The sequence below is a fragment of the Carlito syrichta genome, unplaced genomic scaffold, assembly GCF_000164805.1.
Source record: "Carlito syrichta isolate Samal-C Ts95f unplaced genomic scaffold, Tarsius_syrichta-2.0.1 Scaffold304471, whole genome shotgun sequence".
Classification (NCBI taxonomy): Eukaryota; Metazoa; Chordata; class Mammalia; order Primates; family Tarsiidae; genus Carlito; species Carlito syrichta.
Window position 1 is genome coordinate 1,268 of NW_007248567.1, and position 15,080 is coordinate 16,347.

Consider the following 15,080-nt stretch of genomic DNA (forward strand, 5'->3'; position numbering starts at 1 on the left):
TATTTCTTCACAGTATTCTTTATTACTGTTATCTCAGATATCAGCTCCTTCCTAGTTTCTTCTTGTGTCTCCTCAATTCTTTTTAATCTCTCCATTATTGTTTTGATATCTACATTTGCATTTTGAGACCCTTCATTCTGGGGACTTTTCATTGTTAGTATTCCAAAGTCAGTTTTCTCAGTGTCTGCTCTCCCAGGCGTCTGGGAGAGACCCATACTCTTCTTTTGGTTTTTCTTCATTTCTGTAGATTTTTCTCCCTCTCCCCCTTTCCCTCCCCCTCTTCAATTCTGTTTTTGAGGGAAGGTGGGGTTGCTTTTATTTCTCTTCTGCAATGACCTGTTCTTCCTTATGAGAGTCTTCTGGTTTTGTTCACTTTTCCCTCTGCTTTACAGTCTGTCTATTCAGCAGTTTGCAGTCTTGGTCCGTTCAGAGAATCTCACCAGTTCACCTATGCCGTCGCCATCTTGCCCCGTCTCACAGATATGATTTTCTGTTACAACTCTCAAACTTTGAAAAGTCTTGAAATATTGTCTATTTCTCAAACAAATGTTTTACTATATATTACAGACCTTTGAAAACTGGCAGTTTAATTGTAAGCTTATGTAGTAACTAGAATATTATAATTAGAGTATTAAAATTTTCCATTCTTTCACTTTTTCCTAAAAGAGATTTTTTTATAAAGAATGTGAATTCATGTTGTTCAGTAAAAACATAATATTAAATCTTTACAAATGTAGATAATCTACAAATAAAGAAATATTTATTTTGCTATTTTTAAAGACTAATTTTATAGTCACATTAGGAAACATATTACATTTTTTAAGGGTGGAACATCTTTAATTCTTCAACTGTTACATTTTACCAATGTGTTTCTCCACCTGCAACAAAGGGACAGCACTTACCCCAAAATAGGAGACATTAATTGGTATTCGCATCTTGAATTGGAGAAGACCTTTCTTATTGTGGCACTTCAGCCAGAAAAGTTAAAGGAAAAAAATCTTACAAGTTGAACTGCATGAAAAAGCAGGACTGCTAGGCAGAACACACTGCTACCATAATTAGGACATGATAAACTGATTTTTTAAAGGTATGCAAAATATCTGATGGAAAATTGATATATATGATGACATAAGAATCAACATTTATGACGAAGAAAGGTACAAGTGTCCCAGTTGGAAAAAAAGGCAAAACTCTGAAACAGACACATATTAATAAGAAATCCCTAAGGAAAAAAAACTGAAAAATTATACTTCCTCACTAAATAAAGAAATGCAGAGTAAAATAATAGTGAGCTAATTCTGTTAAGATTCACAAATGCCGAGCATTAATGAGGATGAGATTAAAGATACTCTATGTACTGTTTTTAGAAATAAAGTCTTGCTCTGTTGCCCAGGTTGGAGAGCAGTGGTGCAGTCATAGCTCACTGTAGCCTTGAACTCCGAGACTCAAGTGGTCCTTTTATTTGCAACTGTGTGCTAGTTGAAAAAACCTGAACTCAAAGCCAGAAGATAGGAGTAGCCGAACCACCGCTTAGTATGTGTGTTAACCCTACTGAAATGACTTTTCACAACTTTAAAATAGGAGCTGCTAGCTACTTTGTAGAGTTCTTGTTAGAAAGAAAGTGATTTAATATTTGTGTCTGGCACATAGAAAGAACTTAAGAAAGATGATAATTTTTGGTTTTTTGGCATATAGAATGATTTAATTACCTTTTCTCAGTGGAAACTGTATCATTTGAGCAATACAGCAGTCATTTAGCCATATAATACAGCATGAGCTAGGTGAAAACTGTTAACTACAGATTTATGTCCTATATATGCAGTAAAATAGAAAGCACCAGGGGAAATTAATCTTTATAATGTATTTTATTTACAGCAATATATGAAAATATCATTCTTTCAATGTGTAATCAATGTAAAAAGTTATTAGATATTTTACACTCTATTTTTTTGTACTAAAGCTTCAGAATCTTATGTGTGTTTTCCACTAACAGCACATCTCAACCTGAACTAGCCACATTTCAAGTATCGGTTACCAGTCAACCCATGACTGCAGCATTAGACAGCAAAGGTCTAGCATATTATGGGTGATTAGTAATTGATGTTCCAAGGCAAACTTTCAAAAAAAATTTTTTTTTTCCAACAGACTGCAATGGCTGCAGGAACCTTGCCTGAAAATGAACAACCATATTCTACTTTGGGAAATAACAGCGACTGTGCTACAACCATGAAAGGTAATATCTCTTTAATATGCTCTTTGGTTCTCTATGAAAATTAGTTTTTAATAAAAGTTACCATGTAAATGGACATGAAAGAAAAGGTTCTATTCTTCGTATTGGAATTTCAAGTTACAGATATTACCTTCTCTCTTACCATTTTGGCCTGTTAGAATTCATTTCCAAAATCCTGAATAATGACCTTGGCCTTTTAACAAGGAGTGTTGCAAATAATGTTTGTCTCCTGCATTATCTGAAACTAAGATTATACATTTTTTCCTATTATCAAATGCCTATTTGTGAATCAGGCTTTCTTTCTCCTTTTATTCATTGCAAGTGCCACTTATAAAAGCACATTCACAAGTACGCCAGTCCTACTTCTCCCAGTGTTTTTTCTCTCATGCTATTTTGATTTTTATATGGCACCCCAGGCAAGGACGAATGCTGTAACTTGTACTCTTACTGCCACACTTGTCCTTCACTCTTTCTGACTGTTGCAAACTCTGAACTAGGAACTACCCTGATTCCACTTTGATGCTGCTGGTCTTGCTGCCACCGCCAACAGTTAGTCAAGAGAGATGTTGAGTAATTTATCTTGGCAGTATCCCTTGCAGAATTTTCTTTCTTTTTTTTTCTTTTTTTTTTTTTTGAGTTGGGGTCTTGCTCTGTCGCCATGGCATGATCACAGTTCACCACAGCCTCATCCTCCTGGGCTCAGGAGATCCACCCACCTTGGCCTCCCGAGTATCTGGGACTACAGGTTCGTGCCACCATGTCTATATAATTTTTTGATTTTTTTGTGGAGACGGGATACCGCTATGTTGCCCAGGCTGCTCTCGACCTCTTGGCCTCACATAATTCTTCTGGCTTGGCCCTTGCAGTATTTTCTAATTGCCCACTCTTAAGTTTTACCCACATTCACTTTAGTCCTACTGTATAGAGAACTTTAAAGAATCTTTCCCCTAAGTATAGATCAAATGATAGAAGGAAGAGCAAAGAAGTAAGGATCTAACTAGGAATATTGAGGTCAACACTTGGGAGCTATCAAGCTGATTCTGTTCATGTTGGAATCTGACCACTCCACCAGGGGGAGCTCTCTTTCATCAGTGTCTAAACTCCAGATCCTTTTATATCCTCCTTCTGTCTTTACTGTGTCTGGCTCTAGAGATGCTAATATTACTGGTAATTGGCATTTGTGGAGAGCTTCCAGGTAGCAGACTTAATATGCATTAGTTTCCCACATTTTAGAAGGAAGTGCTGTCTAAAACAAACATAAGCCAGGCGTGGTGCTCAAGCCTGTAATCCCATCACTTTGGGAGTCAGGAGCGAGAGGATTGTCTGAGCCCACAGGTTCGAGATCAGCCTGGGCAACATGGTGAGACCTCATTGCTAAAAATTATTTTTTAAAAAAAATTAAAATTAAAAAATAAAACAAATACAGTAATGATGTCTACTAAATGCTCCCTTGTAGAATAATGGTTTTCCCCCTACGTAACTCTCAAGCCAACAAATCTAAGAGTCAGAGAAACCCCATCCCTATTCTTTTTTCTGTTGGAATCTTACCTCCTAGTTGGTATTTCTAAATATAGGGATTCTGTTGCCTTTGGAGGTGGGATGACTCTTCATTGTACTAGAAAGCCTTGAGCACCTAAGACATATAGTGTCCTTGGTCCTATTCACTAAATCTAGTAGTGTCCCCAGGTTCCAGTGATAATGAAAAAAACCTACATATTTCTAAACACCCCAGGGTGGTTGTTCCACCTCTATTGTGATCCACTAGGTAAGCTACTTCTTCCCTTTTCAAAAAACCTTTTTTAAATTAAAATTTTTCTCTTGGTATAAATTTTTCTAATTTAATTAGCTTTAAATTAGGAAAATATCTGGAAAAATAAACAATTAACAATATTGTTTAATACCAAATATCTAAGAAGTGCTCAAATTTCTAATTGGTTTGTGGATATGTTTCATAGATATAATCTATCTATAACATGGTTGTTTGAATCAGGATCTAGAAAAGGTCAAGACATTGTAATTGGATGCTATGTAGCTTGAATCTCTTTTAAACGAATTTCCCTCTGTCTCTTTTCCCTTATAGTGTATTTTTTGAAGAAATCAGGTTTTTTACCAATAAAGTTTGCCACAGTCTGATTTTTGCTGATTTTATCCTTGTGATATTTTCTACAATTGGTACATGAATGTAGAGTGTAGTCAGATTTTTTTTTTTTAATTGGCAAGAATATTTAACAGGGGGTGCTTTACTCTGTCCTGACGATGCCCAAGCCTTCTGGTTGGCTAGATGTGGATTTTTTTATTTTGAAATAATTTCAAACTTCCAGAGAAGGTATAAGAAAAGCACACAAAAACCTCCCATATTTCTGTTCACCTGGAGATCCCCATTTAAGTTTTATCAACTGTCCCAGTGGCATCCTTTAATAGCAAACGGATTCTTGTAATGTTTTTTCAGTTTCTTTCAAGGACCTTAGTCACTCCTTTGTTGCCCTTTGTGACCTTAACGTTTTTTAAGATTACAGGCTAGTTATTTGGTAGCATGTTCTTCAATTTGAGTTTGTCTGCTGTTTTCTCATGATAAGACTGAGACTGTGCATTTTTGGTAGAAAGGTCACAGATAATATGAGATGTCATTTAGTCTCATCACTGGTAATTATAAGTTTGATCACATCAGTAAAGTGGCGTCTGCCAAGATTTATCCATTTTAAATTATTCTTTTTCCCTTCATAATATTTTATGGAGAGATGCTTTGAGGCTGTGTAAATAATCTGTTCTACGTCTAACTTTTACCTAGCAGTTTTAGCATCCATTTTTATTTTTTGCCTAAATTAATTATTACTATGATAGATAACTAAATGGAGATTTTGTAATTCCATCACCCCTTCTGCATTTATTAGTTGGCATTCTACTATAAGGGAGAATCTTGTCTTCTCATTCATGTGTTCAATTATTTATTCAACGTGGATTCCTTTGTTCACTGGAATGTAATCTTTTACTGACATTTATTTTGATGCTTCAGTTGCCCCATATTTGGCCAAGAAAAGCCCCTTCAAACTATTTGCAATGCCCTTTTGGCATATCCCACCATTCCTGCATTCCTTACTCTTTGGCACAGCAAGATGTTCCAGCTCATCTTGTTCTTTCCCTGCCCCAGCCCTGAAAGCAGCCATTTCTTCAAGGAACCTTGGTTCCTTTTAGTGGGGCTGGACGGTACTTAGAAACCAAGATTCTGGGTGTGCTCACTACGCTACAGTGTCAGAGTTCCCACCCATCAGCAAAGTTAGGAGATATGTGTTCATATATATACATATGTGTCTGTCCACTCCTACATGGACAGCCACCCTTGCTGTACTTGGAGGATGGTTCCAGGTTCTTCCCACGCCCCGTATACCAAAAACCACACATACTCAAGTCCTGAAGCCTGCCCTGTGGAACCTGCCTATACAAAATTCCTCAGTATTCGTGGGTTTTACATACCATACTCTATTTTTGATTGAAAAACATCTGCATATAAGAGGACCTGCACAGTTCAAGGGCCTGTGTTATTCAAGAGCCAACTCTATGATTTCTTTTTCTACCTATATATGTTGAAAACCATGAGTTCACGTTGGCATTTCTACTTCTAATCCAACATTACACCATTATTACTGCTTTCCCATTTTATATATATTTCTCTTCTCCAAGAATGAGAAACCAGGCTCTTATTATTCCCTGTATGTGTGTTTATTTACTCAGTTCTCCTTTTCCTAACCAGTCTGTCAACTCTGCTCAGGCATCACCCAACTCAGCTGTTTTTTCCCACATGGGGCCCATACTCTGCTAGACCTCTTAGCCTACATCAGTCACCATACTAGTTGCCCTCCCTGCATTGGCCCTGACCTCTGCTAGATGAACCTTGCTTAGACTTGCCTAGTGGCTCTTTTTCTATACATTATTAATTAAAATATTGAGTAATTATGCATCATATGCAGGTATAAGAAATAATACAGAGGTATCCTGTTAACCCTTTACCCCATTTCCACCAATAGTAAAAGCTTGAAAAACTATAATATGATAATAATATCACATCCAGGATATTGACATGGTTATGATCACAATACAAATAATTTCATCAGCACAGGGATCCCTCCTGTTTCCTTTTATAGTGAAATCCACCTCCACCCATGACCCTGGCCCCTGACAACCACTGATTTGTTCCCCAGTTTTATAATTTTGTCACTGCAACAGCATTATGTAAATGAAATAATGTAGTATGTGACCGTTTAAAATTGGCTTTTTTGCTGGGTGTGGTGGCTCACACCTATAATTCCAGTGCTTTGGAAGGCAGAAGCAGGAGGATTGCCTGACTCCAGGGGTTCAGGACCAACCTGGGAAACTTAGTGAGACCTCATCTCTACAGTAACTCAAAAAATTAGTCAGGTGTGGTGGCACATGCCTGTAGTTTCAGTTACTTGGAAGGCTGAGGCGGAAGGATCGCCTGAGCCCAGTGGGTCAAGGCTGCGGTGACCATGAGTGTGCCACTGCACTCCAGCCTGAGTGACAAAGTGAGACTCCTACTCAAAAAAAAAAGAAATAAAAAAAATTTTTTTTAAAAGATTGGCTTTTTTTCACTCTGCATAATTCCCTTGCAGTGCATCCAAATTGTTGCGTGTATCAATAGTTGACTCCTTTTTGTTACTGAGTTGTATTCCATGATATGGATGTACCACAGTTTGTTTCTCTTTACACTTATTGGAGGCCATCTGGATTGTTTCCAGTTTGATGCTATTATAAATAAAACTGCTCTGAACATTCATGTACAGATTTTTGTGTATAGATGAATTTTGATTTCTGTGGGATAAATACCCAAAAGTATACTTCCTACGTCATATGACAGTTACATGTTTAGTTTTATATGCCAGTTGCCAAACTTTTCCAGAGTGGTTATACCATCTTACATTTCTACCAGCAACATATAAATGACCCAATTTCTCTGCATTCTCACCAGCATTAGGTGTTGTCAGTATTTATTTTATCCATTCTAGCAGGAATGTAGTGATATATCTTTGTGGTTTTAATTTGCGTTTCTTTAATGACTAATGATGATAACAATCTTTTATGTATGCTTATATGCTGTCTGTATATTCTCTTTTTACGTGTCTGTTCATGTCTTTTGTCCACTTTCTAATTAAATTGTTTTTTTTTTTACTGCTGAGTTTTAAGAATTCTTTATATATTCTAGATATTAGTTCCTTCTCTAATGACTTTTCTGAGGAAAAGTTTTTAATTTCATGAAATCCAGTTTTTCTCTTATACATTACACTTTTGGTGTCAAGTCTTCAGGACTTTTCACCTACCCAATGCTCAGAAGTTGGGTGTGTTTGTAGATTTACTGTTCTGTTTCACTGATCTGTATGTCTGTCCCTCTACCAATACCACCCTGTCATGATTACTATAACTGTGTAACAGGCCTTAGTATTAGATTAAGTAATTCTTCTCACTTATTCTTTTTTCAAGATTGTTTTAGCTAGAACCTGTGACTTTCCATATAAACTTTAGAATAAGCTTATCTATGTCAACAAAAAACCTTGTGGAGATTTTTGATAAGAATTAAACCTGTAAATCAATTTGAGGAGATTACCATCTTTTTATGCATTGCTGGGGTTGATTTACTAATGATTTGTTGAGGAATTTTTGCCTAAGTTCGGAAGAGACATTGGACTATAGCTTTCTTTTTTAGCACTATCTTATCTGCTTCTGGTGTCAAGGTAATCTTGGCCTAGTGAAAGAGGATGGGAAATGTTTTCTCCTCTTCTTTTTTCTGGGAGGCACTGTGTTAATTCGGTGCCCATTCTTCTTTAAATGTTTAATAGCATTCTCCAGTAAGGCCATGTAAGCCTGGAGATTTCTTTTATGGGAGCTTTTTATTTATCTATTAACTTTTAACATTTTTATAGGAATATTCAAGTTGTCTTTTTTATCTTGATTAAGTCTTGGTAGATTGCATTTTTCAAGGAATTGACCTAGTTCTTCAAAACTGTCAAATGTATGAGTGTAAAGTTGTTTTTACTGGTTTCTTATTATCCTTTAAATGGATGCCATGTCTGTAGTGATAGCCCCTGTTTCTTTTCTGGTATGGTGATTTGTGTTTTTTTTTAATTTTTGCCAGTCTTGCTAGAGACTTCCCATTCTACCTCCTTCCTAGTCCCTGGTGATCACTAATCTACCTTCTCTCCCTATGTAGTTGCCTCTTCAGGACTTTTAATATAAATTCATACTGTCTTTTGTAATTTACCATGTCCTTTCTTTCATGTGAATTCACATAAGTCTTGGGTAACTCGCTTTTAATCTGAAGAGCTTCCTTTAGTATTTCTTGTACATATGCTAACAACAAATTCTCAGTTTTTCGTATTTATCCAGAATGTCTTTACATCCCCTTTATTTTTGAAAGATGGTCTTGTTGGTTATAAGTTTCTTGGTTGATGGTGTTTTATTTTTTAGCACTTTGAATATGTCATCCCACTCTTTTGTTTCTCATGAAAAATCAGCTTTTAATCTTTTTGAGGTACCCTTGTACACAAGGAGTCATTTTTCTCTTTGAGCATTTTTACTACGATGTATCTTGGTGTGAATCACTTTGTTTTCAACTTGGAATATTTTTTTAATTTCTTGAATATGTATATTAATGTTTTCCATCACATTTGGGAAGTTTTCAGCCATTATTTCCTCTAATGTCTTTACTACTTCTTTTTCTACTCTCCTAGTACATTCATGAGGTGTATGTTGGTATACTTAGTGGTTTGCCACATTTCTTTGAGCCTCTGTTCATCTTTCTTCATTTCTTTATTCTTTCTGTTTTTCAGAGTGCATAATCTCTGTCAGTCTATCTTCAAGTTCTCTCATTCTTTCTTCTGCTTCAAATCTGTTGTTGATCCCTTAGACCCACTAGTGAATTTTTTACTGCTTTTGTATTTTTTAACTTCTGAATTTGCATTTGCTTCTTTTTTATAATTTATATCTGTATTGATGCTCACTGTCTGATAAGACATTGTCTTCAGAGCCTCTCTTCTTCAGTTTCCTTTAACATATTTATAATGCCTGCTTTGAAGGCTTTGATATATTGGATGTCTGGGCCTCTTGTAGGCAGTGTCTTTTGATTACTCTTTTTCCATTGTATGGGTCACACTTTTCTATGTCTTTCTGTGTCTCATAATTTTTTGTTGAAAACTGAACATTTTAGGTAATATTTGTTAGCACCTCTAGATGCTGATTTCCTTCTCTTTCTCCATTCTTTTTGAGATGTGACTAGACCATCTTAGTGAAGTCTGTATTTTGATAGTTTGAAGCCTCTGATGTGACTTCTCAGAGGGTGTGGCCTTGGCCAAACAAATACAGTCATTTTGAGATGATAGACTTAAGCAGAGCTCTTTCTTGTGTCTTTCACTAATCTCCCTGTTAAGCTGTCTCCCTCAATTGCTAGCACACAGCTGTTGACTTCCACTAATTGCCTGCTGATCACTCTGTTGTTTTTAACAAAGCCCTAGAGCATCTGTTGCCCCACAGTCTGATCCAATTAAGTTCAAGCAGTGGTAGTTTTTGAGGTCAGTCTTTGAGGTTTGTTCTTACTCCACAAGAGTACTTGTTGGTTGTCTTTTTCCCTGGTTCTCTCTAGTAAGCTAGCTAGACTACAGTTTAGCTTATTGCTTCATGAAGCTACCAGGCTCCTCTTAATTGCTTAACACCAAAACTCCGTTGTTTTTGACAGCATCCTAGGCTTGAACTTCCCTGTGCAATGTTTCAGGTAAAGATCGTTTCTTTGGGGAGAGCATTAGAGTTATCTGTTTTTAAGGCCTGCTTCTCCTAACCATAACTCTGGAGCATGGGGCAGGGACAGCAGCCTACTGTCTTAGGTGATATCACTGCTTTGCAAACTGCATAGGACAGTAGCTTCTAGTCTTCTTGGCTTGTCTGAGTATGGAATCTCTTAGCTACAAATGAGATGGAGCAAAGGCAATTGACAGAAGCCATGCAAGGTGAGGAGGGAATCCATATGGGAGACAGGCCAGCAGTGATGAAGCATGAGAAAGATAGCACCTATATGGGAAGGTGACCTGGCCCAGGCTGTTAGAACATTCCAGGGGATCAGGTTAGGAGGGATCCTGCATGGCAGGCTGACCTTGCAATGGAGAATTAGAACATAGACAGGGTGAGGAGAGCATCCACACAGGTAAATGGCAATAGCAGCCTGGCTCAGGTGTTAGAGTCCAAATGGAATGAGGGTGGCATCCACAGGGAGGATAGAATAGAGGTAGTGATGGGAGATTGCTTACATATGGGATCTTGGTTCTCACTGAGTTATTGTTATAGGTGCAATTGTGGAATAAGAGGAAATGAGAAGAACTCTGCGATGTTGGATTGGAAATGGTAGTATAAGGATAAGCTCTTGGCTTTCAATATGCAACATACATACATACATAAAAAAATAAGTACAGATGTAGGTGTGTGGTGGTAAGTATATGCCTATATATAATGCACATATTCTTTTTTTTAATCAATATTTTTTATTATGATATTGTGGGGTACAGTTAAGGGTTAGGTATACAAATATGCTTCGTTCAGGCACCCTTGTAGATAAGAGGTGTCTCCCCGTCCCCAGACAGATATTTACTACCGTTAATTCCATCTCCCTTCCCCCCATAATTTCCCACCACTGTCAGTCATTTTCTTATAGTATTACATTGAATGTTCAAGGTCTACTATATGAGTGAGAACATGTGATACTCAGATCTTTGTTTCTGTGAGAGGTCACTCAGTATTATAGACTCTAGTTCCATCCAGGTTGCTGTGAAATTCATTTGGTTCTTTTTTATGGCTGTGTAGTATTCCATCATGTATATGTACCACATTTTTTTAATCCAGTCCTCTTTTGATGGATAGCATGGTTGCTTCCAGGTTCTTGCTATTGTGAAAAATGCTGTGATAAACATACATGTGCAGGTATCTTTTCTATAGAGTGATTTGAGTTCTTCAGGGTATATTCCCAATAGGGGGATTGTGGGGTCATATGAGAGGTTAGTATTTAGAGCTTTTAGGAATTGCCATACTGTTTTCCACAGAGGTTGCACTAATTTGCACTCCTACTAACAGTGTAGAAGTGTTCCCTTTTCGCCACACCCTCTCCAGCAGCTGTTATTTTTTGAGTTGTTGATAATTGCCATTCTGACTGGAGTTAGGTGGTATCTCAATGTAATTTAAATTTGCATCTCCTTGATGATTAGTGAAGTTGAACATTTCTTCATGTGTCTGTTGGTTGCTTGGATGTCTTCTTTTGAGAAGTGTCTGTTCATATCTTTTGCCCATTTATAATGGAGTTGTTTGTTGTTTTTTTTCAGCATGTTTGAGTTCCTTGTAGATCCAAGATGTTAAGCCTTTGTCAGACCTGGAGTTGGCAAATTCTTTTTCCCAATCTGTAGGCTGTCTCCCTGCTCACTTGATGGTTTCTTGGCTTTGCAGAAGCTTATCAGTTTAATGACGTCCCACTTGTCTATCTTCTCTCTTATGGCCTGTGGGTTTCAGGTTTTGTTCAGGAATTGGATGCCAATTCCAATTTCCATGAGGATATGTCCTTCATTTTCTAAGGTTCTTATGGTTTGAGGTTTTACATTTAGGTCTCTGATCCATTTGGAGTTAACCTTTGTGCATGGGGATAGATAGGGGTCCTGTTTGAATCTTCTGCTTGTGGTCAACCAGTTTTCCTAGCACCATTTACTGAATAGGTTCTCCTCTCCCCAGTGGTAGGTGGTAGAGGCTTTGTCAAAGATGAGTTGGTTGAGAAATTGAGGTTTAGCTTCTGGAATCTCAATTCTATTCCATTGGTCTATATGCCTGTTCCTGTACCAATATCAAACTGTTTTGATTATTGTAGCTTTATAGTAAAGTTTGAAGTCTGGTAATGTGATACCACCTGCTTTGTTTTTTTTGCTGAGGATTGTTTTGGCTATTCTTGGTCGTTTGTGCTTCCATATGAATTCCTATGTTGTTTTTTCTAGGTCTGCGAAGAATGTTGCTGGTAATTTGATGGGTATTGCATTAAATCTGTAGATTGCCTTAGGTAAGATGGACATCTTCACAATGTTGATTCTTCCAACCCATGAGCATGGGATATTTTTCCACTTGTTTGTGTCATCTTTGATTTCTTTGAGCAGTGTTTTGTAGTTTTCATTGTAAAGGTCTTTCACATTTCTGGTTAGGAAGATGCCAAGGTATTTCATTTTTTTGTGGCTATTTTGAATGGAATTGTGCTTTTTATTTGGGTTTTTGTTTGTTTATTATTGGTATAAAAAATGCGATTGTCTTTTACACATTTATTTTATACCCTGAGACATTGCCAAAGTCCTTTATCAGTGCAAGGAGGCTTTTGACAGATTCTCTTGGGTTTTCAAGGTACGTGATCATGTCATCTGCAAAGAGAGATAGCTTGACTTCTTCTTTTCCTATTTGGATACCCCTGATTGCTTTCTCTTCTCTGATTGCTCTAGCCAAGACTTCTAATACTGTATTGAGCAGGAGGGGTGAGAGTGGGCATCCTTGTCTTGTTCCAGTTTTCAGGAGAAATGGTTCCAATTTTTGTCCATTTAGGAGTATGCTGGCTGTGGATTTCTCATAGATGGCTTTTACTATTTTGAGGTATGTTCCCCGTATGCCTAGATGTTCGAGGGTTTTTATCAAGAAGGGGTGCTGGATTTTATCAAAAGCTTTTTCTGCATCTAATGATATAATCATGTGGTTTTTGTTTTGACATCTGTTGATGTATTTAATTACATTTATGGTTTTACGAATGTTGACCCAGCCTTGCATCCCAGATATGAAGCCTACTTGGTCATGATGGATGATTTTTGAAATGTGTTGTTGAATCCGGTTTGCTAGGATCTTGTTGAGAATTTAAGCATCTATGTTCATCAAAGATATTGGCCTGTCATTCTCTTTCTTTGTTGGGTCTTTACCTGGCTTGGGTATCAATGTGATGTTAGCTTCATAAAATGATTTGGGAAGAGTTCTATCTTTCTCAATCGCCTGGAATACCTTCAGTAGAATTGGTATAAGGTCCTCCTTAAATGTCTTGTAGAATTCTGCTGGAAAGCCATCTGATCCAGGGCTTTTTTTTGTAGGTAGTTTTCTTATTATGTAATCAATTTCCTTGATTGTTATTCGTCTATTTAGGGTCTCGATTTCTTCTTGTTTCAACCTAGGCAGGCTGTGTGATGACAGAAAGTCCTCCATTTCCGAAAGGTTTTCAAGTTTGTTTCCATTCAAGTATACATAGTAGTCTCTAATGATCTTTTGTATTTCTTCAGGATGAGATGTAAAAGGATGTTATCTTTTGTGTTTCTGATTGTGTTTAGTTGGACTTTTTCTCTTTTTCTTGGTCAGTCTAGCTAGGGGACCATCGATCTTGTTTATCCTTTCAAAGAACCAGCTTTATGTTTCATTGATTTTTTTTGTATTATCTTTTTGTCTTCTATGTCCTGGATTTGGGCTTTTATTTTGGTGATCTGGATTCTTCTGCTGAAATTAGGGTTTTTGTGGTGTTGCTTTTCCAGCTTCCTTAGGTGCCTTCTTGGGCTGTTAATTTGTGATCCTTCCATTTTCTTCATGTGCGTTTGTAGGGATATAAATTCCCCTCTTACTACAGCTTTCATGGCATCCCAGATATTTTGGTAAAATGTTTCTTCATTTTCATTTGTTTCCAGGCATCTTTTAATCTCTGTTTTGATTTCATCATTGACTCAGGAGTTGTTTAGCATCATGCTGTTTAGTGTCCATATCTTTGTGGGTTTTGGGGGGACCTTGTTGGTGTTAATGTTTATTTTATTCCACTGTGGTCCGAGAAGGTGCATGGTAGAATTTCAGTCCTTTTAGATTTACTTATGCCTGATTTATGGCCAAGTATGTGGTCGATCTTAGAGTACGTTCCATATGGTGATGAGTAGAATGTGTATTCTGTGGTCTTTGGATACAGGGTTCTGTAGATATCAGTTAAGTCCATTTGATCAAGAGTCACATTGAGATTTCAGATCTCATTGCTGACTTTTTGTCTTGATGATCTGTCTAGGGTTGTGAGTGGGGTATTAAAGTCCCCAGCTATGATGGTATTGGAGTCGATACCTTTTTTTAGTTTACCTAGGAGCTGCTTTATGAAAGTCGGTGCTCCTATGTTTGGTGCATATATGTTTAGGATGGATATTTCTTGTTGATGGATTGAACCTTTTATCATTATTTAGTGGCCTTCTGTATCTTTTTTAATTTTTGATAGCTTAAAGGGTGTTTTGTCTGAGATTAAGATCGCGACTCTTCTTTTCTTTTGTGTTTCATTCGCCTGAAAATTTGTTTCCCATCCTCTTGCTTTGAGTCTGTGGGTGTCCTTTCTAGTGAGGTGAGTCTCTTGAGTGCAATATATTGTTGCCTGGGATATTTTATCCATTTTGTCATTCTATGCCTTTTCAGTCATGCATTTAGTCCATTCACAAACTAATTATTGAAATGTGAAAGTTGATCCCTATCATAATGTTCTTACAGAGTTGTTGTTCTTCCTCTTTGTGTGTTGTCTTTCTTTTGGTTTTAGAATTGGATCATGTATGTTTTTAATCTTTTGCCTGTACTCTTGTCAAGAACGTTGTTGTTCTTTTTTCCTTTTCTTCCTTGTTCAATACTTTCTTAAGTGTTTCTTGTAGAGGTAGTCTGGTGGCAGCGTAGGTTCTTAAGTATTGGATATCTGGGAAAAATTTCGATTCTCCCTCAGTGATGAAGCTTAGCTTGGCCGGGTAGGTTATTCTCAGTTGAAATTGTTTATCTTTTAGAACTTTGAAGATAGGGCTCC

General features: G+C 37.1%; 1 protein-coding gene across 2 annotated transcripts in view; it reads left to right on the top strand.

The window, feature by feature from the left end:
- Window positions 1–2,149: 2,149 nt before the first annotated feature.
- PTPDC1 (protein tyrosine phosphatase domain containing 1) overlaps window positions 2,150–15,080 on the top strand; it is a 40,051-nt gene continuing 27,120 nt past the window's right edge. For both annotated transcript variants that reach the window (XM_008060003.2, XM_008060004.2), the window contains exon 1: window positions 2,150–2,233. In XM_008060003.2, the coding sequence (XP_008058194.1) occupies window positions 2,152–2,233 (82 nt within the window). In that variant the 5' untranslated portion in view covers window positions 2,150–2,151. The remainder of the gene's footprint in view (window positions 2,234–15,080) is intronic.